The following is a 20,644-nucleotide window of genomic DNA, read 5'->3' as shown; positions in this document are numbered from 1 at the left end:
TTTTTGCTTGCCTTGCAGAGCACCTCAAAGCTTTTAGAAGGTTTATAAAAAAGGTACCCACACAAATCACCAGAATAATGCAATCAGGGCTGCTATTATTCAGCAGTAACCCAAATAGCTGGGCCAGGAGTGCCAGCAGAGTGATTGTGGCAAGCTGGGGATTGAATCCCATGGCTGTTTTCTCTTTTGCTTTGTTAAATAGCTCCATTCCAAGAATTCGGAGGAATGAAAGGCTTTTAGCATTGCTCCAAGTCTTCCCATTGATGCCAGTAATGCTGAACATTTTCAGAGATGTTCTTCCTAGATGTGTGATGGAGAACCTTTGGCAAAACAAATCAGTGCAGAGACACAGTGGAGTGATGTTTCTGTTATGTGATAGTTTTGTATGAATCTTGTTTTAGTTTCCTTGGGAAGTTTCAGACCCAGAACCAGACTTCAAGGAAATGTTTTAACATGACTTTGCTTTAATTTCTCTGCAGTGGTGCCAAGAGCAAGCCCTACCTTACTGTGGATCAGATGATGGACTTCATCAATTTGAAGCAGCGGGATCCACGATTGAACGAGATCCTTTACCCACCTCTCAAACAAGAGCAAGTTCAAGTGCTGATTGAGAAGTATGAACCCAACAGCAACCTGGCCAAGAAAGGTCAGTGCATTTCATGCTCCTGCTGCACTCAGACACAGTCACTCAGCTCTTCTACATGCTAGAGCAAAGTCTGCTTCCAAATCCAGCTGCTGTCCCAGCTGTCTGCTTTGGGATCTCACAGGCCAGTGAGACATCCTGTGGTGCATTTTAAAATAAAATGTGTTTGATTGGTGTCAGTGAGCAGGGATGGGGCTGCTTTCCCTGCTTGCTTTGCGGGGTGTGGGATTGACAGGAGAGTTGCTCTGGGATGTGACCCTCAGCAGAAGCCTGACTATCACAGTGCCTGTTTACCAGCATCTAAAATGTAAAGCTGAAAGAAAAAAATCAGGGACAATGGAACTCAGAGTGTGATAAATGTATAATTTAATAATACCATTAAGTCTAGCCCTCTGCTTTTGGATAAAGTGGTGTACAATGCAAGATATGAGATCAACTCAGTGTATTTCATGCTATAATCACAGAAAATTCCCTTTTGAACATCTCAAGTGTTGTCAGGACTTAGCTGGGCACTTAGCCAAAACCAGTGAAAGAGCTCCTGCACAAATCTCTGCAGATTTTTGCTACCACCACAAATCTTAAAATAGCACTCAGTTTGTGTCTGCATCCTGTTTTATTCCAATGCACATATCCTGATGCTTAGCGCAGCTTTTGATGTGTTTACACCTTAGAAATTTTAGAGCCATGGGAATATCCTGAAAAACAGATCTAATATGAAAATAAGATGGTTTGGTCCAGAGATTATGAATCAAAAAAGTCAAAAAAGATCCAAGAATCTGGAGGTTAACTGAAGGCACTCCCATCTGGAAGCTTTCTCACCTTTGCATATTGCTGGAGGAAACTGATGTCATTATGAATGTTGTCTCTCAAACACTTCTAATTTTTTCCTCCTAAGGCTTCTTATTTTTCTAGCCCAATCCAAGTGAGTGTTTCCAGTTTTTTGTGGCGGGTTAAATCCTGCTTCTTGGCCATATTTATGCAAACTGTCTCTTGACGTCAGCAGGAGCAGTTCCTTGAGGAAATGGAACTCCTTGTGACCTCCTTTCTCATCTGTGCAAATATTAGAGCTGTGCTCTGTGCTTACCTTACAGGAAAGTCTGTTACCTGAAAGATCATCCTTGCTACCCAAATATTAGCACTCCACATCAGCCAAATAAAGGATTTATTAGAAGGAGGTGTGTGGTGTGCCAGAGTCACACCTCTGCCTGGCAATAAGGAGAAAACGTGAAACAGAGCCCAGGGAGAAGGTGCTGTGGTGGTGTTTGCCCCCAGCCTCCAGTGGGGCTTGTTCACCCTGTTTACCTGGTGCTGCTCCATGGATGTCTCTTGTCCTGGGTGTGATTTTTGTTGTTTTAAAAATCAGTTCTCTGAAAATGCTGACTTGAGCAAGAGAAAGATTACAGAGTTAATTCTTTTAGTGAGATTGTTGTGGGGTTTTTTCCCTTTTCAGGCTTGTGCACTGGGTCCAGCTGGCACAGCCTGGTATCCACCTCTGTGCTGAAGAACCACCTCCCTGTCTGGCAGCTGAGCTGCAGAACTGGCAGCAGCTCCAGTGTAAATCCCAAAATGACAGGAACTGGCTAATCAGGGATGACATGGGGACACAATATTTTCTGTGCATCTGCTCCGAGTTGGGAATGCAACTCACTGTATATTAAATGAAGTGTAGGTGTGCACTCATTTCTGCACTCATGGAATAATTGTCAAAAAACGCTTCGTGTCTATAAAATGTCACCAAAATGTAAGCACATATTTAGAGCAGTGATTTAACCTTTTAATGTGGTGTTCTGGAAAAGGGATGATCCCCCAGGCTTCCTGCTGCCAGAGTTGTTGAAGTGAAGTTTCCAGACAGTTTTTGGCCAGAAACATGAACACAGGTACCCAGACAACCTCCAAAAGTGTGATGCACATGCTTGTTAGCGAATAAAATGTCATGCATTGAAAAGTTCTTTTCAATAAAATCAGGGATTTTTTTTCCTTAAAAATGTAAATCCAAATTTATGAAGTGGAAGCCATGTGCACAGCTGACTCCTTGCTCCCTGTTTGGCTAGTGCTAGCCCTTCACTCCTCTGATGATTGTTCTTCCTAAGTCCCTGTCCCAGCTCATTGGCTGTGCACATCCACTGTACCACAATATTCTCTTCTAATGATTCTCTCACAGCTAATTACATGGATTTCTGGTGAGTTGTTGTGCACTATTCAAATGCTTTTGGGATCTCATCATTCCCCTGGTCCCCATTGTGGCCTTTTGTTGCTGCTCACCTGCACTGTTCTGAGCACAGTAAGCAAGAGCTGTCCATAATGTTTTACACTTTTGCAACTCCTCAGGTACCTGGTGAAGTTCCTGAGGTTACAGAGGTCTGAGTAAAGCTCCTGCAGTCACTGATGTATTTTAGGTGCATTTATTGCTGGGACATAGAGGAGCTTTTGCAGAATCAGCAGAGAGGTGGGCTTGACATCTGCATAGGTTAAGAGTCTGCGGTGTTGTTTTATTGTGGGCCAGGTGAGCTGATGTGATTAATGCTTTGTGTCGTGCTGGGAAGGAGATGAATTCCCTGCCGAGCTGTTCCCTTATCAGGAGGGAGCAGGAGGAGCCCCTGGTGGTGCTGAGCAGTCTGTCCCTGTGTGCTGGGAGGCTGGAGGAGAATTTACCATATCTGTGTGTTTCCCATTCCACAGAAACATGTGGCTCTTCCTTACCTAACAAGCCACAGCCCCTGGGTCACTTCCACACCTGCACCCAGCCCCAGGCTGGAGATGAAAGCAGGGAGAGCACAAACCCAAGGGCTGCCAGGGAAAGGAGTGTAAAAAACTAAAGCCATTAATTAAGTGTTTCCACATCATCCTTGGAGGGAGCAAGGCAAGGGTTAGGTTATTATCAGCCTTTATTTTTAGAGTGGTTTTTGTGGTGGAAGATTTAAAAATAGAGTGTGAAAGTGCTTTAAGTAACGGCATAAAGATGTTGATTTGTTTTTCCTTGTAAGGATGCATTTGTTTAAATATTATCACTGCTTCTTTAATTTTAAAGGGCCAGCCCTTTAGATCTGCTCTTACGTTTCACAGTGTTTCTTTCTCCAGATTTTCTCTGTGTCTATTTGCTGTGTGTCAGCTTTGGTTAGACATGCATTTTTAAGGATTGTAGAGGAGATGGTTGCATGACTCTCTCCATGAATTCCAACATGAATTCTGTTTTGCAGTGCACATTTATTGGTAGTTGTTGCGCTGAGATTTTCTTAGGTAATAAAATAAATTAAGCAATCAGCATTCAATTAAGTTATATTTAATTTTATACAGCATCTATTGTATGTATTTTTCCCATGGCAGCCTTAACACCAGGCACTATTCACCCCAGCCTAAATGTGTTTTTCCTCCTTTAAACTTTTATGCAATTTAAACATTTTCACCCCACTGCATTAAATTCACCTTTTAGTAACTGCTTAAGAATAATTACACCCTGGATTCCTTTGGTGGCAGAAGGGGGTCATTTCCTAGGTAACAGATTTTAATGGCAAAAACAAGCACTGTGCAGCCATGGCTCTACTTTTAAGACATGCTTCATAATATTTAAAGCATAAATTCTGATGTATAAATCACTCAGGCAAATGGTTGGTATGAAACACTTGTAGGAAGTGTTACAGAACAGTTGGAATTCTTTGGCCTCCCAACTGGAACATGGAAAGTGAGAATACTTCCCCAAAAGCCCATTAACTTTGGGATTGTCAGTGTTTTCCAGCATTCCACTTGTACAGGGGAAGAGCTCTCTGCCCTGTTTCTGTCTCAAGTATTGACAGAACAATAGATCCCAGGCATGATTTATTACTCTTTGAAATGTTTAAGCCACACCAAAGTTGTAGGGCTAGCCCAGGCTGTCAGCAGCAAGTGCTAAGCTAGGTAGCTTACCAGAAAACCTTTTTAAAAAAAATTATTTTTTATATATATATATGTGCAACAAGTGTTGTATGGATAATGTGGCAGCATAAATATGTTAATGGAAACTATTTGTCAAAATGAGTTTGCAAAATTTGTTTCTCTAATACACTGGAGGTTGCTTTTTCTAGTTAAGCTGAAAAATTAATTTCAGATCTTGCAGTTGTTTGGAACATTGCATCTCAAGCGAAAAACTAAATGTAAAAACCTTTTAGAACGGAAAGTCCTCAATTATAAGGATTTTTTGCATCTCCACTGGAGAGTATTTTTCTGTATTGTGTTTGACCCGGTCTCAGACTGTCAGAGCCCATAAATAGAAAACTCAGTCCAGCAGTCAAACTGTTTATTCTGTGCTTGTTGCTGCCTCTTATGGAGCACGGGGAAGTATTCCATTTTAGCAGCAAAATTTATGATTTGAAGATGAATACTAGATAAGGTTTGTTTCTGAAAATATAAAGGAGCCTGGACTCAAGTGCTGATGGAAACAAACGCAGATAAAGTTTGGACAAACATGGCATGGTTTAGGGCGCAGCATCCATGGGAGGGAGTTTCCTTCTGCTGGCAGATGCAGTCAGCCACCAATATCCACCAGTGTCCTTCAGTATCCACCAATATCCTCCAGCTGGAAGGATATCAATTCATGCCCTGCCCATAAATTCATGCCCCACCCATAAATCCAGAACTCTGGTGAGGCAGCGCGAGGTGGGGAACTAAGGGACAATGCTGGCACAAGAACACACAGGGATCAAGTGGCCTTGAATAAATTGAGGGTGGAAATGAGGAAAAGTTTCCTGACAATATGGTCCTGGCACAGAGTAGCAGAGGTAGCAAAGAGGGCAAAAAAAGCAATTGTTGTTAGGAGAGAGCTCAAGTTGTTTGTGGAAGGGATTGTCCACTGCAGTGCCTCCAGCTGCAGAATCAAGTTTAAAGGACAGATAAGGAAGGCCCTTTAAAGGGACTAAAATCCCTTCTTTTCAGTTTGTTTGCACTGTCTTTGCAGTGCCACCCCTTTATTCTTTGCAACTTCTCTTTAATATTAATCTATTTTCAGTTGCAGGAGTTTGTGGAAGTAAAAATGTCACCTGTGATTTTTCTCTTTTGGATTTTTTTCAGTCCTTAGAGCACACTGACACTCATATCTCTTCCCATGATAGTACAGGGCAGTCCTTTTGGCAAGTGCATTAATAGCTTAGGTAGAGAAGCATCACTTAGCAGAGAAAAATACATATTTTTAGATGTCTTTTGGTGCAACACAGCAGTTGGAAGTTAGCCAGCATTTAACATTATTCCATCTCCCAGGATCACTGTGAGCATTGTACAGAGGATGTTTTTGAGAGGTTTGGCAAGACAGTGACATACTCCAGTGCTGTCCCTCTTTCAAGTCTGTCAGAAATAACTGTAGTATGCTGGGATGAATGGTGGTTTTATCTGTCTGATTTCAATCCTTTCCACTCATCTGCCTTAGAAACCTGCCATGTTGCAAAGTGCTTATCCCACTGCAGCTAGGGACTGGTGTAAAGGTGCTTTTGTAGTGGTTTTGTGGATTTAATTGGATCTAAACTGACTGTCTTGTGATGTGCTGTAAGGGATATCTTGTCAGAAACAATTTCTGCTGCATCTCTGCTGAGAAGTCAAGAGCAGAGGATGGGTTTGTGGCTGTGAAACCCTGCTTCAGTCTTGAGACTTAGCAGAGATCAGTTGCTTGGGGTTTTCCCCAACTCCTTAACAATTACCGGTCATTTAAGTTTGCCTTCTAACAAGTTTAGCATCTGCCTGCTGAAGTTTTAGGAACTGCTCCAAGACTTGTTTTCCTTGTCAGGAAAGCTCTGCTTACCGGAGTCTCTGAACTGTGACCGTGCATTGTAACAGCAGAGGCTTTTAAAGCTGCTGCAGGCGTTCAAAGGATCAATAGCCATCAAAATAAATGTGTTTCCAAGGTATCAATTGTAAGGAAGAGAAAATGTTGAGTGCTTAGAATCCTCCCTGCTTCAATGTGTGTTTTGCTGTTTTCTAGCACTACTGCAGAAAAAAATACCTTCTTTTCATAGGCTGTGTAGCCCCTGTGGGTCAGAGCCCTTCCTTCCTGAGAGCCTGAAAAAGGCTGAAAAAGCCTGTGACTTGTAATAAAATGAGTAAATAAATACCACACTCAACACTGCAGTTGGCTTTAAGATCTTGTTAAACCTGGATGGTTCCTGCCTACAGGCACCAGTGAGATTTGGAAACCTGCATTTTCCTCGGGTGCCACTCCACCTTCCTTTCCCTTGGAGATGGCAGTGTCCTTGGAATGCTCCCCAAGTTTTAATTCTCATTTTTAATTCTGATTTAAGTAGATTTGCTGTTTGGCATGGCTCCTGTGGAAGCTTGTAGGAAATATTTCTTCCCTGGAGTGAACTCAGTGTCTTGGGCTGCAGTGCCTCATCTTGATAGTTCAGAAAAGTGGTTTTCCATCTGCAAACATTTTCCTGCCACCCCCAGAAAAGGTAAATGATTGTATCCACTCTTGGTTTTCACTGTGCACTTGTCCAGATGCTAAAGTGGATATGATAGTTCATTGGAATGACAAGCATTCCTGATTTAGGCACCCTGAACTCTGCTGTACTTGAGGAGCCTTGCTGTGCACACAGCTCTGGATCTCAGTGTCCTTGGGCATGTGGTATTTCCCCATGGATTAGTGGGCACTGAGCAAGCTCTTCTGTGGAGGCTGCTCAGACACACCAGGTTTGCTTTTCCCTGTTCTCCATCACTGACTTGGCATTCATACTTATCTGCTTCTCAGGGTGATGGGTTCCAGGGCATCTTCTTCCCTGTTCACCTCTGTATTTTGGATTTTTCTTTGCTCCAGTGATTAGCTGTGTAGCTTGAATTGTTATTTGTGTGTTCTCATTTGATTTGTGTCCCATTCAGTAAGCATTTATCCTGATCCTGTATCAGCATAAACCATATCTATAGGATAATTGATTCAGATCCTGTATCAATATAAATCATATCTATAGGATAATTGATCCTGATCCTGTATCAGCATAAACCATATCTATAGGATCATTGATCCTGCTCCTGTATCAGGATAAACCCTATCTATAGGATAATTGATTCGGATCCTGTATCAATATAAACCATATCTAGAGGATAATTTACCCTGATCCTGTATCAGGATGAATCATATCTGTAGGATAATTGATCCTGTATCTGCATAAACCATATCTATAGGATAATTGATCCTGATCCTGTACCATTCTCTGTCTGTGCTCACATCTCCCTGTGTCTCACTGCACAGTACCCATACAAGCCTGGAGAGAGGAATCTTGCTCTGTCCTTTCCTTACTGAGGGAGTTTTCCATTTCTCTTGCAAGAACATGTTCCCCAAGACAGCTTGTTTTGGTTTGTGGCCAGGTAACTAATTACAGGAGGTATTTCAATGACTAAAACTAAGGGCAGGATTGGATCCATTATGTTTTCCTCCAAGTTTAGTGAAAGGAAATGAGATTTGAGCACAACAGGATATTGTCCTGCTTTGATTTTAAAGGATTTAAGCAATGACACAAGCAATAAATCCACTGCAAGACTGTTTCCTAGTACACTTAATTGAAGCAGTGCCAAGCTTTTTCAGACACACATCCCAAGTTTTCTAGTGCTCACTCTGGTCTCATTACCTGTTTAATTCCTTTTTCTTAATCACCTTTTGTGATGCAGCTTCCTTTGCAGATGGGTTGCCATTCTCTGCATCTCATCTGTTTCTCAGGGTGATGGATTCCTATCTTCCCTGTTCACCTCTGTATTTTGGATTTTCCTTTGCTGCAGTGATTAGCTGTGTAGCTTGAATTGTTGTTTATGTGTTCTCATTTATTTGTGTCCCATTTACCTTGTTCATGACAGCTTTGCCCTCTTGTTTTGCCAACAGCCACCAGAGAACTGTCTGGTTTTTAAACCCTGTGTTGTTGGTTCTACTTTTTCACATTATTAAGGACTTTATGAAACCAGACCTACCACTGATCAGTGTTCAGCCTCTGGACTTCTTGTGCAGTTCAGCTTTCAAATTCAAAGAAACCCTGATCTTTTAAGATGACCTCAGTTTATTTCTATCTGAGCTTTTTAGCAGATTAATTTTTCCAATTAGGAAAAATCTGAGTTTAAAACTTCATTAAATGCTTCACTAATAGCCAGATGCAGTAATTCAGATATATTGCTGTTCCTCTACTTATTAATTTGATAAGGCTGACTAGTGTGAATTTCTGCCCTTAGTGATCATTGAGAGAACTGCTGAAAGGGAGGAGCTACTGATGATTTTTGCCCCTGGTGTGTAAATGGTGGCTGCAACTGTGATATTTTGATGTATCTGCAGATCCTGACCTGAGGCTTGACAGTTTTTGCCATGCTCACTGTTTTTTCTAAAACAAAGCAGCACTAAGATAATTGGGGTGAGGTCCTTACCCAGTTGTAGGGTTGGGGTCTTTTCAGTCTGGGCTGAGCTCATTCTGTGTTCTCTCCTTGTGGTGACTTTGCCACCAAGAGTGGCAGAGGGTGCGCAGTGCAGTGGGACAGTCCTGTCCTGCCCTGGTTTGCAAAGCTGAATAAGCAGAAACTGCAGTTACCCCTGTGGGCAGATAGAATGTAAGAAAATACAGACAGTGCAGAAGGCAGTCTCACACCTGAGGAGTTGCAGCTGTACCAATCCCCAAAATCAGGAACAGGCCTGCCCTTAGCAGGCCACAGCTGTGCCCAATAAGAAGAGTGCTACAAAAGAGTGGGTGAGCTGGCTGAGGGGAGGGCTGCAGTGTGGTGGCTGTGCTGTGAGGAAGAAGGAGTCAGTGCTGCAAGGAGATGCCCATAAGACATCACCGAGAAGGTATGGAGCTTTGTGATAACTACAACTCCCAACCAATAGAGCAGTAGAAATGTGTCTGGAAAGCCAAGCAGCTTTCAGCACCACTTGGGTGCAAACCCTGCAAGTGCCACCAGAGCAGCTCTGGCACACTGTGTCCCAACAGTGTGGATTCCATGGAAATTCATCCTGGGAGCTTCTCTGCAATAGCTCATGTGTGCCCAGTGTCAGGAGACACACCAGGATTTGTGCATCTTGCTCCACACTGTGCATGAAATCTTAATCCCTAATGAGCTGGGAATTGCAGGGCCTGTTTGTGAGAGAGATTTCCCAATGGGACACGATTCACAGATCTCCCACTGGATTATCAAGTGTCTGCTTTGCTTGTTGGGTTCTTATCTTCAAATCGAGAGGGCTGCTCAGTTGTGTGGGATTACAGCAAATGTGATTATTGTTACAGACTGCATTGGAATAAACCTGATTTCACTGTCAGACAAAACACCATTGCAATTCTGTGCTGCTGACTGGGAGATACGAGGTGCCAATTAATTGTCTCGCTTCCTTTTTGTTTGTTTTCTTTTTTGCTTTAATAACATCTCTTGGCACAATGGTGCTTTCCAGTTAGATTATAACTGAGTGGATAACAGCATGGCTGTAAACAAATGGGAAGCACTATGAAGTTTGCAAATATACAGATAGAAATGTTTAAAATCCATGTGACCTAACCTGTTTACTGTGTACAAGCAAATGCACATTTTGATTGTCATACAGATCATCCACAAACTTTAAGGGACAAGTGAAGGCTGTTGTTAAAGTTGCAAGGATGAAATACAAAGAAAAGTGCTCACATATGTTGTCTTTTCTGCTGCGCCTCTCTTGTTTTCCATCCCAAGACTTTTCCTGGAGGATTGGAAGGCTCCTGGGAGCAGGCTGGGCTAGGAAAATTTTCCTGGAGCCCAGGAAAATTAGGGAGCTGCACATCAAAATAAGGGGATGAAGTTTAGACCCAGCAGCTGTTTGGGAAGTTCTCAGGGTTAGCTGCACTTTTATTAAATCTCCCCCAGGCTACTGCACTGCTGCTGTTTTGGTCTTGGACCTGTGCAGAGGGCACAGAACTGCAGGAGCAGCTTCTTTTGGAAGTTCAAACTGCTTTGAACCCTGATGTCTTTGAGCAGGTGTTGAGTGAGCAGGGTTTGTTTACATCCTGATGCTGAGAGCTGGCCAGCTCCCAGGGCCACAGGAGCATTTCCACATCAGGCACCATGCTGGTCATGCTGGCTGTTAAAAGGGTTGGCAAAGCAGGATCTGGTCAAGCTACCTGTGTCTTATTAGGCTCTGGGAGAAGGATTTCTGTGTCGAAAGCAGCTTTTTCCAGCCCTGGAAGCTGCATGGGAACAGATTTCCATGGGCTGTCACCTGTGTGTGCCCCAGCACTGTCACAGGCCTCATAGGAGACACAGGCCTGGCTCTCTGGATCTGGCAAACAGGACTAAGATAGCACACCAAGAGTGTGTTATCACACTATTACTGAGTGGTTACTCAGTCTCCAAACAGAGGAGCCTCTGAGAAGTGCATTCACAAAGCACAGTCTGTCATTCCAGCACAGTGGCTGGAATTCCTGCTTCATGGCAAATGAGTGATCACCAGCTCCCAGGATGGGGATAGTCCAGATCTCATGAGATACAGAAAAAAACATTTTGACTGATGAATGTTGACAAGATCTAAGAACCATGGAAAAGAGGATTCACTTCATTACCCCTGGAAATTCGGTGAATTTTGATAACTCATTTGCCAAAAGTGTGTCACCTGCCTGAAGACTGCTCCAGGAAAAAGGATCTGGGATAGCAGAAGTGGCTTCTGGTATATTTAGAGCAGACAAATGCTGACTAGAAAAGAGCCTTGTGGACAAAGCAACAGTTACATTTTTATGTGGTTTTCTCTTTTATCCAGGAACATTCATGTATTTGATCAATTGTAATAGATCTTGAAAGCTATGGGATTGTGTAGCTGCAGTTAGTAAGGAATTCTTGTGAAATGTGTAGAACTTGCCACTTCATTTGTGCTTTTCTTTTTTCCCTCCCTTGTAACTATTTTGGAACAATCAGGTGGAGCCAGGGATGCAGAAAAAGATCAGGCTGCACAAACACTTCCCGTGTTTCATATAATGAAGCTGATCACAGTCAGGAAATTCAATAGAACCTCTCAACATACTTCTCTTCTAGTAGGAAATTACTTCTCCTTCCTATAAAATTGGAATGGAGAAATGCCAGATTCTGTTGACTTCACTTGGTTCCCAATGTGGTGGTTCTGTTTTGATCTCTGCATCAATTCCAGCACCCTGAAGGTTGCATGGAGCAGCAGTTTGAGGTGTTCTGTGGAACCATTTGCTGAGAAACTGCCTCAAGTATTTCTGCAGGAGAGGCAGAGAGGCACAGAGACACTTCCACACTGGGCAGTGCCTTTCCAAACTCTTGGAAGTTTTTAATTCAGGTGCATGTTTCTAATTTTGAGGTGTTGGGAATGTCTGTGGTAAGAGTACATTAGACACTTTTGTATTTCTCCTCCACACTTACATTTTTCAGACCTGTTCCAATGCACAATAAAAACATTAAAATGGTTCTGTTATTTACCAAACTTTAGCTGACTTTACTAAACTTAGCACACTTATGTGTGCTTTGGGAACCAAGTCAAAAATATGCAAAGTGTGATGGGAAAAAATGCAGAGTGTGGCAGGGAAGGTGCAGAGTGTGAGGGAAAGAGGACAAAGGAATAAGTCAGAGGGGAGGATGAGGAGGCTCTTGCCTTCTTCAGCAGGAGGTGCCTATGTGGCCCTGAGCTGCGTTGAACATTTCAATTGCCAGGTGCCTCAGGAAAAAGGAGGCATTTTTATGTTTGTGCTAGTTTTAAGTGTTTTAACAAAGCACTACTGAGTGACCCCATGGGGAGGGGAATTGGAATTAATCAGATAAATTAGAGAAGAGGTGTTTGAAGGGGAAGAAAAATAAATTTCTTGTGCTGGCAAGCTCCAAACCCTGCAGAGGGAAGGATCTCGCTGAGGGCTGTAGCTGCTGACATGGCTTCTGCTGTGGTTCCATTCCAAGAAGAGACATCAGATCAAATTTAACATGGCAGTGGTGAAAGAAAAAGACAGGCCAATTAACTCTTGACTTGAACTATGAACTTGACTTGAACTATGTAAAGCACAATGGATATTTTTTTGAAGTTTCATTGAGAATTTTAGGGCTAAGATAATTTTAATGCAAAAAGCCAGAAAAGGAAAAGGTGTGAATCCCTCATATCCCTGTGTCTTTGCGGTATGTGTCTCTTGTCTATGTTTTTATACCCAAATGTGCCATTAAATCTTCCTGTTGTAAATCCAGAGCTAAAAGGTGGCACTGTAAGCTGCCTGTGCCAGGGTGTGCAGCTGGGACTGACTGTGCTCTCTCTGGTTGCTCTCCCAGGACAGATCTCCGTGGATGGCTTCATGCGCTACCTGAGTGGGGAGGAGAACGGTGTCGTCCCCCCTGAGAAACTGGACTTGAATGAGGACATGTCTCAGCCACTGTCACACTACTTCATCAACTCCTCACACAACACCTACCTCACAGGTACCACCTGATGTCTGACCTTGCAGAAATTCTGGGTGTTTTCAGTGGTGACATAAAATACACTGAAATCAGCAGCATTAAACACGTGGTGGAGTTCGTTCTCCAGGGAAGCAAGGGTGGCATTCGATTTTTGTTGCAGCTGCAACGCAAGTGCATCAAATATACTTTAATTAACAGGTGAGCAGCACTTGCTTTGTACAGAAAAGTTCTGGTCAGAAACCCAGTGAAGTCCCTGAAAAAATCAAATGGGATTGCAGATTAAGGCCCATCTTTAGGGAGGAGAACGAACATTGTACTTTTTATGGCAACAAAGAAGGACAAGTGTGCAAAGCAGAATATGGGAAACATCTCTGTAACTCATAAATTTGCCCATAAACATGAAATCTGGCAGCTTGCTGTGCTCCATGAAATTTACTTTGATTCAGAGATCAGGGAGGTTCAGCATGGCACATAACTTTCTGACAGCCCATAAGTGCCAGGAGGGAATTCTGTTCCCTGCCAATATCTGACATCTGAGCTGAAACCTTTAGGTGCTGTCGTGTTTTAAAAAGGCTGAGCACCCAGAAGCTCCTGTTAATTAGGGTTACAGTCTGAACTGTGTTGTTTGCACAGCAAAGTCAACAATGCTTTAAGACTCAGAAAAAGCTAAGGCAGTTTAGGAATTTGACTTTTGGCATTTGTTTCCTAGTCCAAGGTTCTGTTAACTTGTGAGAAAATAATTGTAAATTTACTATTTTAGTTTGGTTTACGTGGGAACAAATGTTTGGGGCAAGCAGATGTGCACAGGAGGTTGTGTCCTGTTTGATTTGATGTTTGCTTTGTCCTGTCATGTTTGCTGATGACTTAGCATTATGTTTAATTTAAAAAATGATGCTGCACTGAATGCTAAAAGTGTGGTTTATGTGTAATGTAGGCTTCTTAATGCTATTAACAGAGTGGCCTTAGCTGACCAACTCCTTCAGAGTGCCAGCATGCCAAAACATTAACAAGCCCAGGCAGTGGTGATGCCCACTTTAAACAGACCTCAGGGAGTTATTTTCATCTGCCCTGTGTTTGTTCCAGCTCCTTTGCCAGCTTTCACAGAGTGAATGAACTGTCATTGTTTCCATTAGACACCATTTTTCAAGGGTTTATATCTCAGCTGTAAAACGTGTTTTGTGCTAGAACTTGTCACACAAGTATTTGTTTTGACAGGGATTTTCTTTCTCTGAATTCAAAGAAACGAAAATCAGCATGGCCACATTTAAGTTATGATTCCAATATACAGAAATTTATGCCCTTTGGTGGAGTGAGGACATGGCCAAAGCAAAAGCAATTTTTAACTGTGATGCTTTGCAGACCTCTTACCTCCAGTGAGGACTTTGTGCTGTCACTGAGGATTAGCTGGTGCTTAGGGCAAATGCTGCAGCTTCATACAGATATTCTGGAAGAAAATAGTCAAGCTGCAGTGCTAGAGGAGGAGCACAGGCCCACAGGAGGTTTAGAGACCATGCAATTTGAGGTTGATCTGAGCAGATAAAAGACTGCTCTCCCCTCTACCAGCAGGAATTTACAGCCAGGTCCATACCACAGATTCTTATCAGGGCTGGTCAGGACAGAGATGTGCTCCAAAGATTTAGAGGTACAGAAGCCAAACCCCAAAGAATTAAGGATTCATGATTAGTCCAACCTATTCTGTTTTTTTAGCTGCACTACAAGTGACCTCACATGTTTAATTATTTACCTTGACACTTGCTGCACTTGCTTTGACTTGGATGTGAAAGTCTGCAGATATCTCAGATTGCGCCTACGGGTTTCTGTGCCTGCATTTCCAAGGAACTTCAGAGGCTATATTTGGAAACGTGATCTTCAGCCTTAATTTGACAAAATATTCCTAGCTTAGGAAACTGGGGGGAGTAAATCAGGATAAACCCAGGGCATAGTGCAAGAGAAGTTTGAAACTCTTTCAAATTCCTTCTCAGAGTGCATGTTTCACATTTACAGGCACCAACCACAGGCCCTTCCCTTTCAGTGGGTTCATTATGTGCAGTGAATGTGTGGCAGCTGGCCCACAATGGGATTCATGATTTGATTTTTATCTGTGCATTACAAAAACTGACAGCCTGGGACTTTGCTCTGAACCTGCATGGACACAGCAATCACACTCCCATTTGCTTTCTTTCAACTAGGAAATACAGTCAATGAAATTAATGGCAGCTGGCTATTCCCTGTCCCAAAAGAGTTTGAAGGATCTGCCCAAGTGCTCATGGCTCTGGAAGGGAAGCCTTGGGAGCACCTTTGCCCTGACTGAGGCCATGAAATAGCAACTGGTCATGTAATAATTACCAGGACAATAAGAAAACCACTCAGCCTGGCATTACTTTATGATTACTGAGCTTAATGCCCTACCAATTATCTCTCCCTTTGTTGGTTTTTTAAACCCAGAAAAAGCATGCACAAAGAAACAACATTATAACATAAAAATCACCGTGTGCACACTCTGAATTTATTTTTAATTATGCTGATCACTTTCCTAGCCTTTAGTAGAAACCCTTGGCAGTACATCAAGTCCTGATTATTTATTTAGAAGTGTTACTGCTTTCTTTTTTCTTAGGGAAATGTAATTTTTAAGAACAAAGGTAAAAGCCCATGAAGAAAGAAGTGATTTGCAGTGAACCTAGGCTAACTTAAAGAAATGTCATCTTATGAGACAGTAAAAAAAGTTTCTCACTTTTTTTCTCACTGGTATCATATTTAATTCTTTATTCCTTTGAACCCTTAAAGTGCAACCCTGCTTTTTCTTGGAGTCTTCCCTCAGGTTCCTGCTGTGGGCACAGTGGGGAGTGATTTTTTGGGCAGCATTTCTTTCTGCAGCACCCAAAGTCAGAGACAAATGATGGCATGCCACACTCAGCCTTGCATGTTCTGAGGGCTGGGCAGCTTGCTGCTGTTGATGGGAAATGCAAAATACTGAAATCGCACACCTTGAACACAGTTTTGGCTAAAAGGAGCAATTATCTCAGCTGAGCACATGTAGCCAGTGTGGAACTGACCCATCCACCCTCAGCCTCTTCTTACAGTCTGGTATTTCAGTTGTTCCTACAAAAATGGCTCACCAGGGGCCGTTCTCTTCTCTGGTGCTGCCTGTGACCTCTCATCCACCATCCTCCAGCTCTTCTGCTCCCAGTGCCTCCTCAGTCCCACTGTTCCTGCTGATTATCTGCACCCAGCCCTTCCTGAACCCTTCCTCACCTCGCAGCCTCCAGAGCAGGTTCCATAGGGAAGGGCAGGAGAGCTGGGGACACCTCCCTGCTGCTGTGTGGGGTCTGATCTGCTTGTCCTGCACGGGGAAATAGCTCAGGAGCAAAACAAGCTCAGATAAATGGGCTGGGTCTATGGAATCTCAGCTGCCAGCACCTTGTGTGGCTCTGGAGTGAGGAGCCAGGCTGCCAGCAGTGTGGGGCTCTGATTTGCACACGGCAGCCCCCAGTGTGTGATCCAGGGCACTGGTGCTCCTGCAGGACTTGTCTGGAGAGAGGAGATTTAGGAACTTGTGTTCATGCCCAGCAAAGGGAGGATATAGGCACCTCGTGCTGGGAGAAACTGCTGGGACAGAGGGAAGGACCAGCCTCTGGGTCTAGAATAATGAAGAGTCAGGTGATTCCCAATAGCTGGGTCCAGTTTGGGGAGGAAAGATGTCTTCAATAGATAGCAATCAGGTTTTAACTCCATGTATTGCAAATAACTTTCACTTGGAGAAACAGTGGTGGATGAGCCCAGCAAGGATGCACTTCCTGAGGCAGGAGCAGCTCAGAGTTACAGAGGTGTGGAAGTGCTCTGTGAGGGGAAACCTGGGTCACATCCTCAGCTCACATCAGGCAGCATCAGCTCATTTTGCATGCTGTCCTGTCAGGTGTTGTTTAGCCAATCACATTTTTCCGAAAAGTGAATTTTTTGTCGGAATCCATTTCTCCTTAGCCCACATAGGGTGATGGGATGCAAATGTTCTGCGTGGTGTTACTGTAGACACTGCTTGTATTGTAGAAGGGAATACATAATGCTTTCAATTTCCAGTATTGAAAAATTGATCTGTACCCAGGCTATTAAAAATATACTGAAAGTGTTCCCTTTAGTGTCTGTGTTACCACATTTTAGAATGCAAAAGGGGTATTTTAAATGCAAACAGGAAGATATTTCTAAATAATGTATGCAAAACTCCCACATTTGGGAGCACATTTCTCATATTCTGTATTTCAGAAAAACAAGCTGTTGGGACTATTAAACATGTGCTAGCATTTTACACTCTGCCTGGGGGTCCTTCTGAAGGTTGTGTGGTTTGGAGGTTGAATATCCTCTTATCCTTTGCAGGAATCCTTCCGAAGTGTCTGAGCCTTATTAATAAGGTGTGGGAAGTGTCATGTGGCAAGTGATGCATGTCATGATTTACTTAAGCACTTTGGAAGGTGAAGGATCTCTGAGAACAAAACACTCAGCACTGATAACCACCAGGAGTCTCTTGGGAAACACTTTGTTAATCCAAACTCTGTGTGCTCTGAGGGAAAAGAAAAACAACATTAGAGCAGTTTTCGAAGTGAAAATGGGTTTTTAGGCAGTAGAGTTCAGTGGATCCCTGTGAGAGCCAAGATTTCATCAGCAGATGCTCAGGGATAAGCACATGGAAATGTGAGTTGTTATTCCCTGACCCATGCTTATGCTTGTTTGCATCCTGCAAAGAAAAAGAGCCACTACTTACCCCAGGCATTGGAATTGCACCAAAAAGGTTTTTGTGTGAGGAAAGGTAATCTGCCATAATCAAAGGTGAAACAGGAAAAAGCTAAATTCCAAAAGAAAATGAGAAAAAGAGACACGTTGTCACTTTGCTGACTCCATTTGGATTTTCAGAGCTTTCCAGCCCTGGCCAATTCCTTCTGTTATTAACAGACATTTTTCACTGGTTCCAGCAGGAACTGAGAATTCTGATGGATTTCAACAGGAGTCATGTTAATACCTTGTGGAGTATTTATGATTGCTCCACCTCATGTATCAGACAGAAGCTGTAAACAGGATTTGCAAGTAAGGGGCTCTGCTACACAGGTTTTAGTGCAAGGTAAAAACAGAGCAAAAGCACACAATGCTTTTTGTGAAGCAAATCCCAAAATGTGTATTTCCCAGCATAAAACCTAAAAACAGAATCACACAGACAATAAAATGAGGATTCATCTGCATTATAGTACATGCCAGTCTAGATGAAGTATTTATATGTCCCCAGCCAGCAAAGAATCTTCGCTGTAAATGAACTCACTGCCTCCTTAAAAAGAAAATTAATTTCCTTCAAGAAATCCGGGTGGATCTTCTCAGCAACTCTGCTGGAAAGGAGGAAACTGCATCCATTTTCTTCACATCTAAAAGAGGCACAAAGCCATTCTTCCATTATGTTCCCTCTCTGCTGCAAGAGATTTGTATCTCAGTGACTGGAATCAAACCTGTTGCAGCAGTTGAAGACAACCTGGCTGGGTATCCTTCCCTGAGTCCAGCTGGACTTCTTTGTTGGCTTGGGTTGGAATTTTTTTTTTGGGTTCCTTTCTTAATACTTCACAAGTTTGGAAAAAATGAGTTTTTCCTTCTTAGTTTTTAGATTTATATTATCTCATTATTGGAAAAGGACAGTTTAATTGAATTTCTCCCTGCATAATACAGTGTCACATCAGGGAAATTTAACTGACCAGCTCATTGCAGTGGTTAGCATATTAAATATTGATTTGAGACCTAATGGTGGTGCCATTCGTGACTGCAGGGGGTTTGTTTCATCTCATACTGAACTGCATTGCATGGTGTGAGAAAATGTGGTCTTGGTCTCCTGAGTCTGAATTTCACATCGCTGGTCAAGGGATAACAAAATCTCACAGAACTAAGTAGTAGTAGAAGTAGTTGTTATTATTGTTATTGTTATTTGATTTCATGTATTTGATGCTGCCCATCAGAGCTTTGGAGCTGACTTCAGCTGGGTTATTTATCTGTTAGACTGAGGGCAGGATCCAAACCAGGACAAAATCTCATAGAACCAAGTTGTTATTATTATTACTATTATTATTTGATTTCATGTATTTGATGCTGCCCATCAGAAGCTTTGGAGCTGGGTTCAGCTGGGTTATTTCTCTGTTAGATTTAGGGATGGATCCAGACCATGGCCCCGACTGTGCCAAAGGGATGGATCCGTGACCCTGGCTGTGCCAAAGGGATGGATCCATGACCCTGGCTGTGCCAAAGGGATGGATCCATGACCCTGGCTGTGCCAAAGGGATGGATCCGTGACCCTGCCTGTCTCAAAGGGATTTCGTTGCGTTCTCCCGCTGTTCGCGTTCTTTGGAGCCATGACCGCGTTGTCCCTGCCAGCCAAGGGCCCAAGCTGCTGTAGCTCTGTCCTTGTCAGAGCAGTTTATCCACTCCTGGGGCCCAGGCTGATATGCCTCTCCCTGTGCTGTGTGCAGCTGGGCAGCTGGCAGGGAACTCGTCGGTGGAGATGTACCGGCAGGTGCTGCTGTCGGGCTGCCGCTGCGTGGAGCTGGACTGCTGGAAGGGCCGCACGGCCGAGGAGGAGCCCGTCATCACCCACGGCTTCACCATGACCACCGAGATCTCCTTCAAGGTACACCTTCTGCTGGGCAGGCTCTGCTCCTGCACAGCCATCGCCGGGAGGGCAAAAGCTGCTGCAGGAGGAAAGGGCGGAGCAGCTGCAGAGAGAAGAAGTGCAGCATGTGCACCTCGCGTGGGGAGAGGCTCCTGGTGGTCAGGGCAGGGTGAGGAACAGGGATTATTTCTCAGGGCCATCTGGGGACTGGGCTCCATGCCCAGGTCCATGCTCCTGTGCACGTCCCTGCAGCACATCTCACAGGGACAGACAGGAGCCACAGCCAGGGGTGAAGGACCAGGCACAGCCACCACAGCTGGCTCTGCACAGACACAAATGGGGGTGTGGAGACACTGGGAGAAACAACTGCCAGGGGACAGAGCTGGACAGGGTTTGGGCAGCAGTAACCAGCACATCAGTTCACTCCCTTTCTCCTCTCTGCTTGGTGACTGGCAGTGGGAGGCAAAAGTCCTAAGCAGAAGTAGCAGCCAAATCTCAACAATTTGCAAGATTTTAAATTCCTGTGGGCAGAGAATATGCTGCTCATGGCCGGGGGGCAGGCTCCATGCACAGGACCCAGACACTTGGCATTATATTTAAAAAGAATTAATAAGTGAGTGTGCAATATTATCCCTGAAGCTCGGGATCAGACCCAAAGCACTGGAGGGTGAAAAAGAAAAATCACCATCTTTGGAGACTGTGAAGGGATATTTGTGCCATTCAAACCCCAAACATGTCATCTTTATTATTGAATTCCAGCTTCCATTTCCTTTCCTATAGTATAAGGTAGAGAGACCAAACCCTTAGCAATAACCTTAAATTGTTATCTTCTTGTTCTTCTCAAAGATGTTTTTGATCTGAGGTGTTAGAGGAGCATAATGGAGGTGTTTGCCTGTAGTATTAGGATTGGTAGTCAGCACAGGAAATCATTTTTGAAGTGTGAAGAAATAATTCTTCTTCATCTGAGACACTAACTCACCATGGAGATGCATTTCTAGCACACATTTATTGTGTGCAAGAATATGTGAGAAAATGTT

The 20,644-nt window shown here is 43.5% G+C and overlaps 1 protein-coding gene across 3 annotated transcripts in view; it reads left to right on the top strand.

Annotated features, from left to right (window-relative positions):
• Positions 1-20,644, top strand: part of PLCB1 (phospholipase C beta 1) — a 281,025-nt gene that overhangs the window by 175,710 nt on the left and 84,671 nt on the right. For all 3 annotated transcript variants that reach the window (XM_058020248.1, XM_058020251.1, XM_058020249.1), the window contains exons 9-11: positions 480-646; positions 12,854-13,000; positions 19,468-19,625. In XM_058020248.1, the coding sequence (XP_057876231.1) occupies positions 480-646; positions 12,854-13,000; positions 19,468-19,625 (472 nt within the window). The remainder of the gene's footprint in view (positions 1-479; positions 647-12,853; positions 13,001-19,467; positions 19,626-20,644) is intronic.

The sequence above is a fragment of the Melospiza georgiana genome, chromosome 3 (genome assembly GCF_028018845.1).
Source record: "Melospiza georgiana isolate bMelGeo1 chromosome 3, bMelGeo1.pri, whole genome shotgun sequence".
In the NCBI taxonomy this organism is placed as follows: Eukaryota; Metazoa; Chordata; class Aves; order Passeriformes; family Passerellidae; genus Melospiza; species Melospiza georgiana.
The sequence above is the reverse complement of the archived record's forward strand: the minus strand, read 5'-3'. Positions and strand labels throughout refer to the sequence as shown.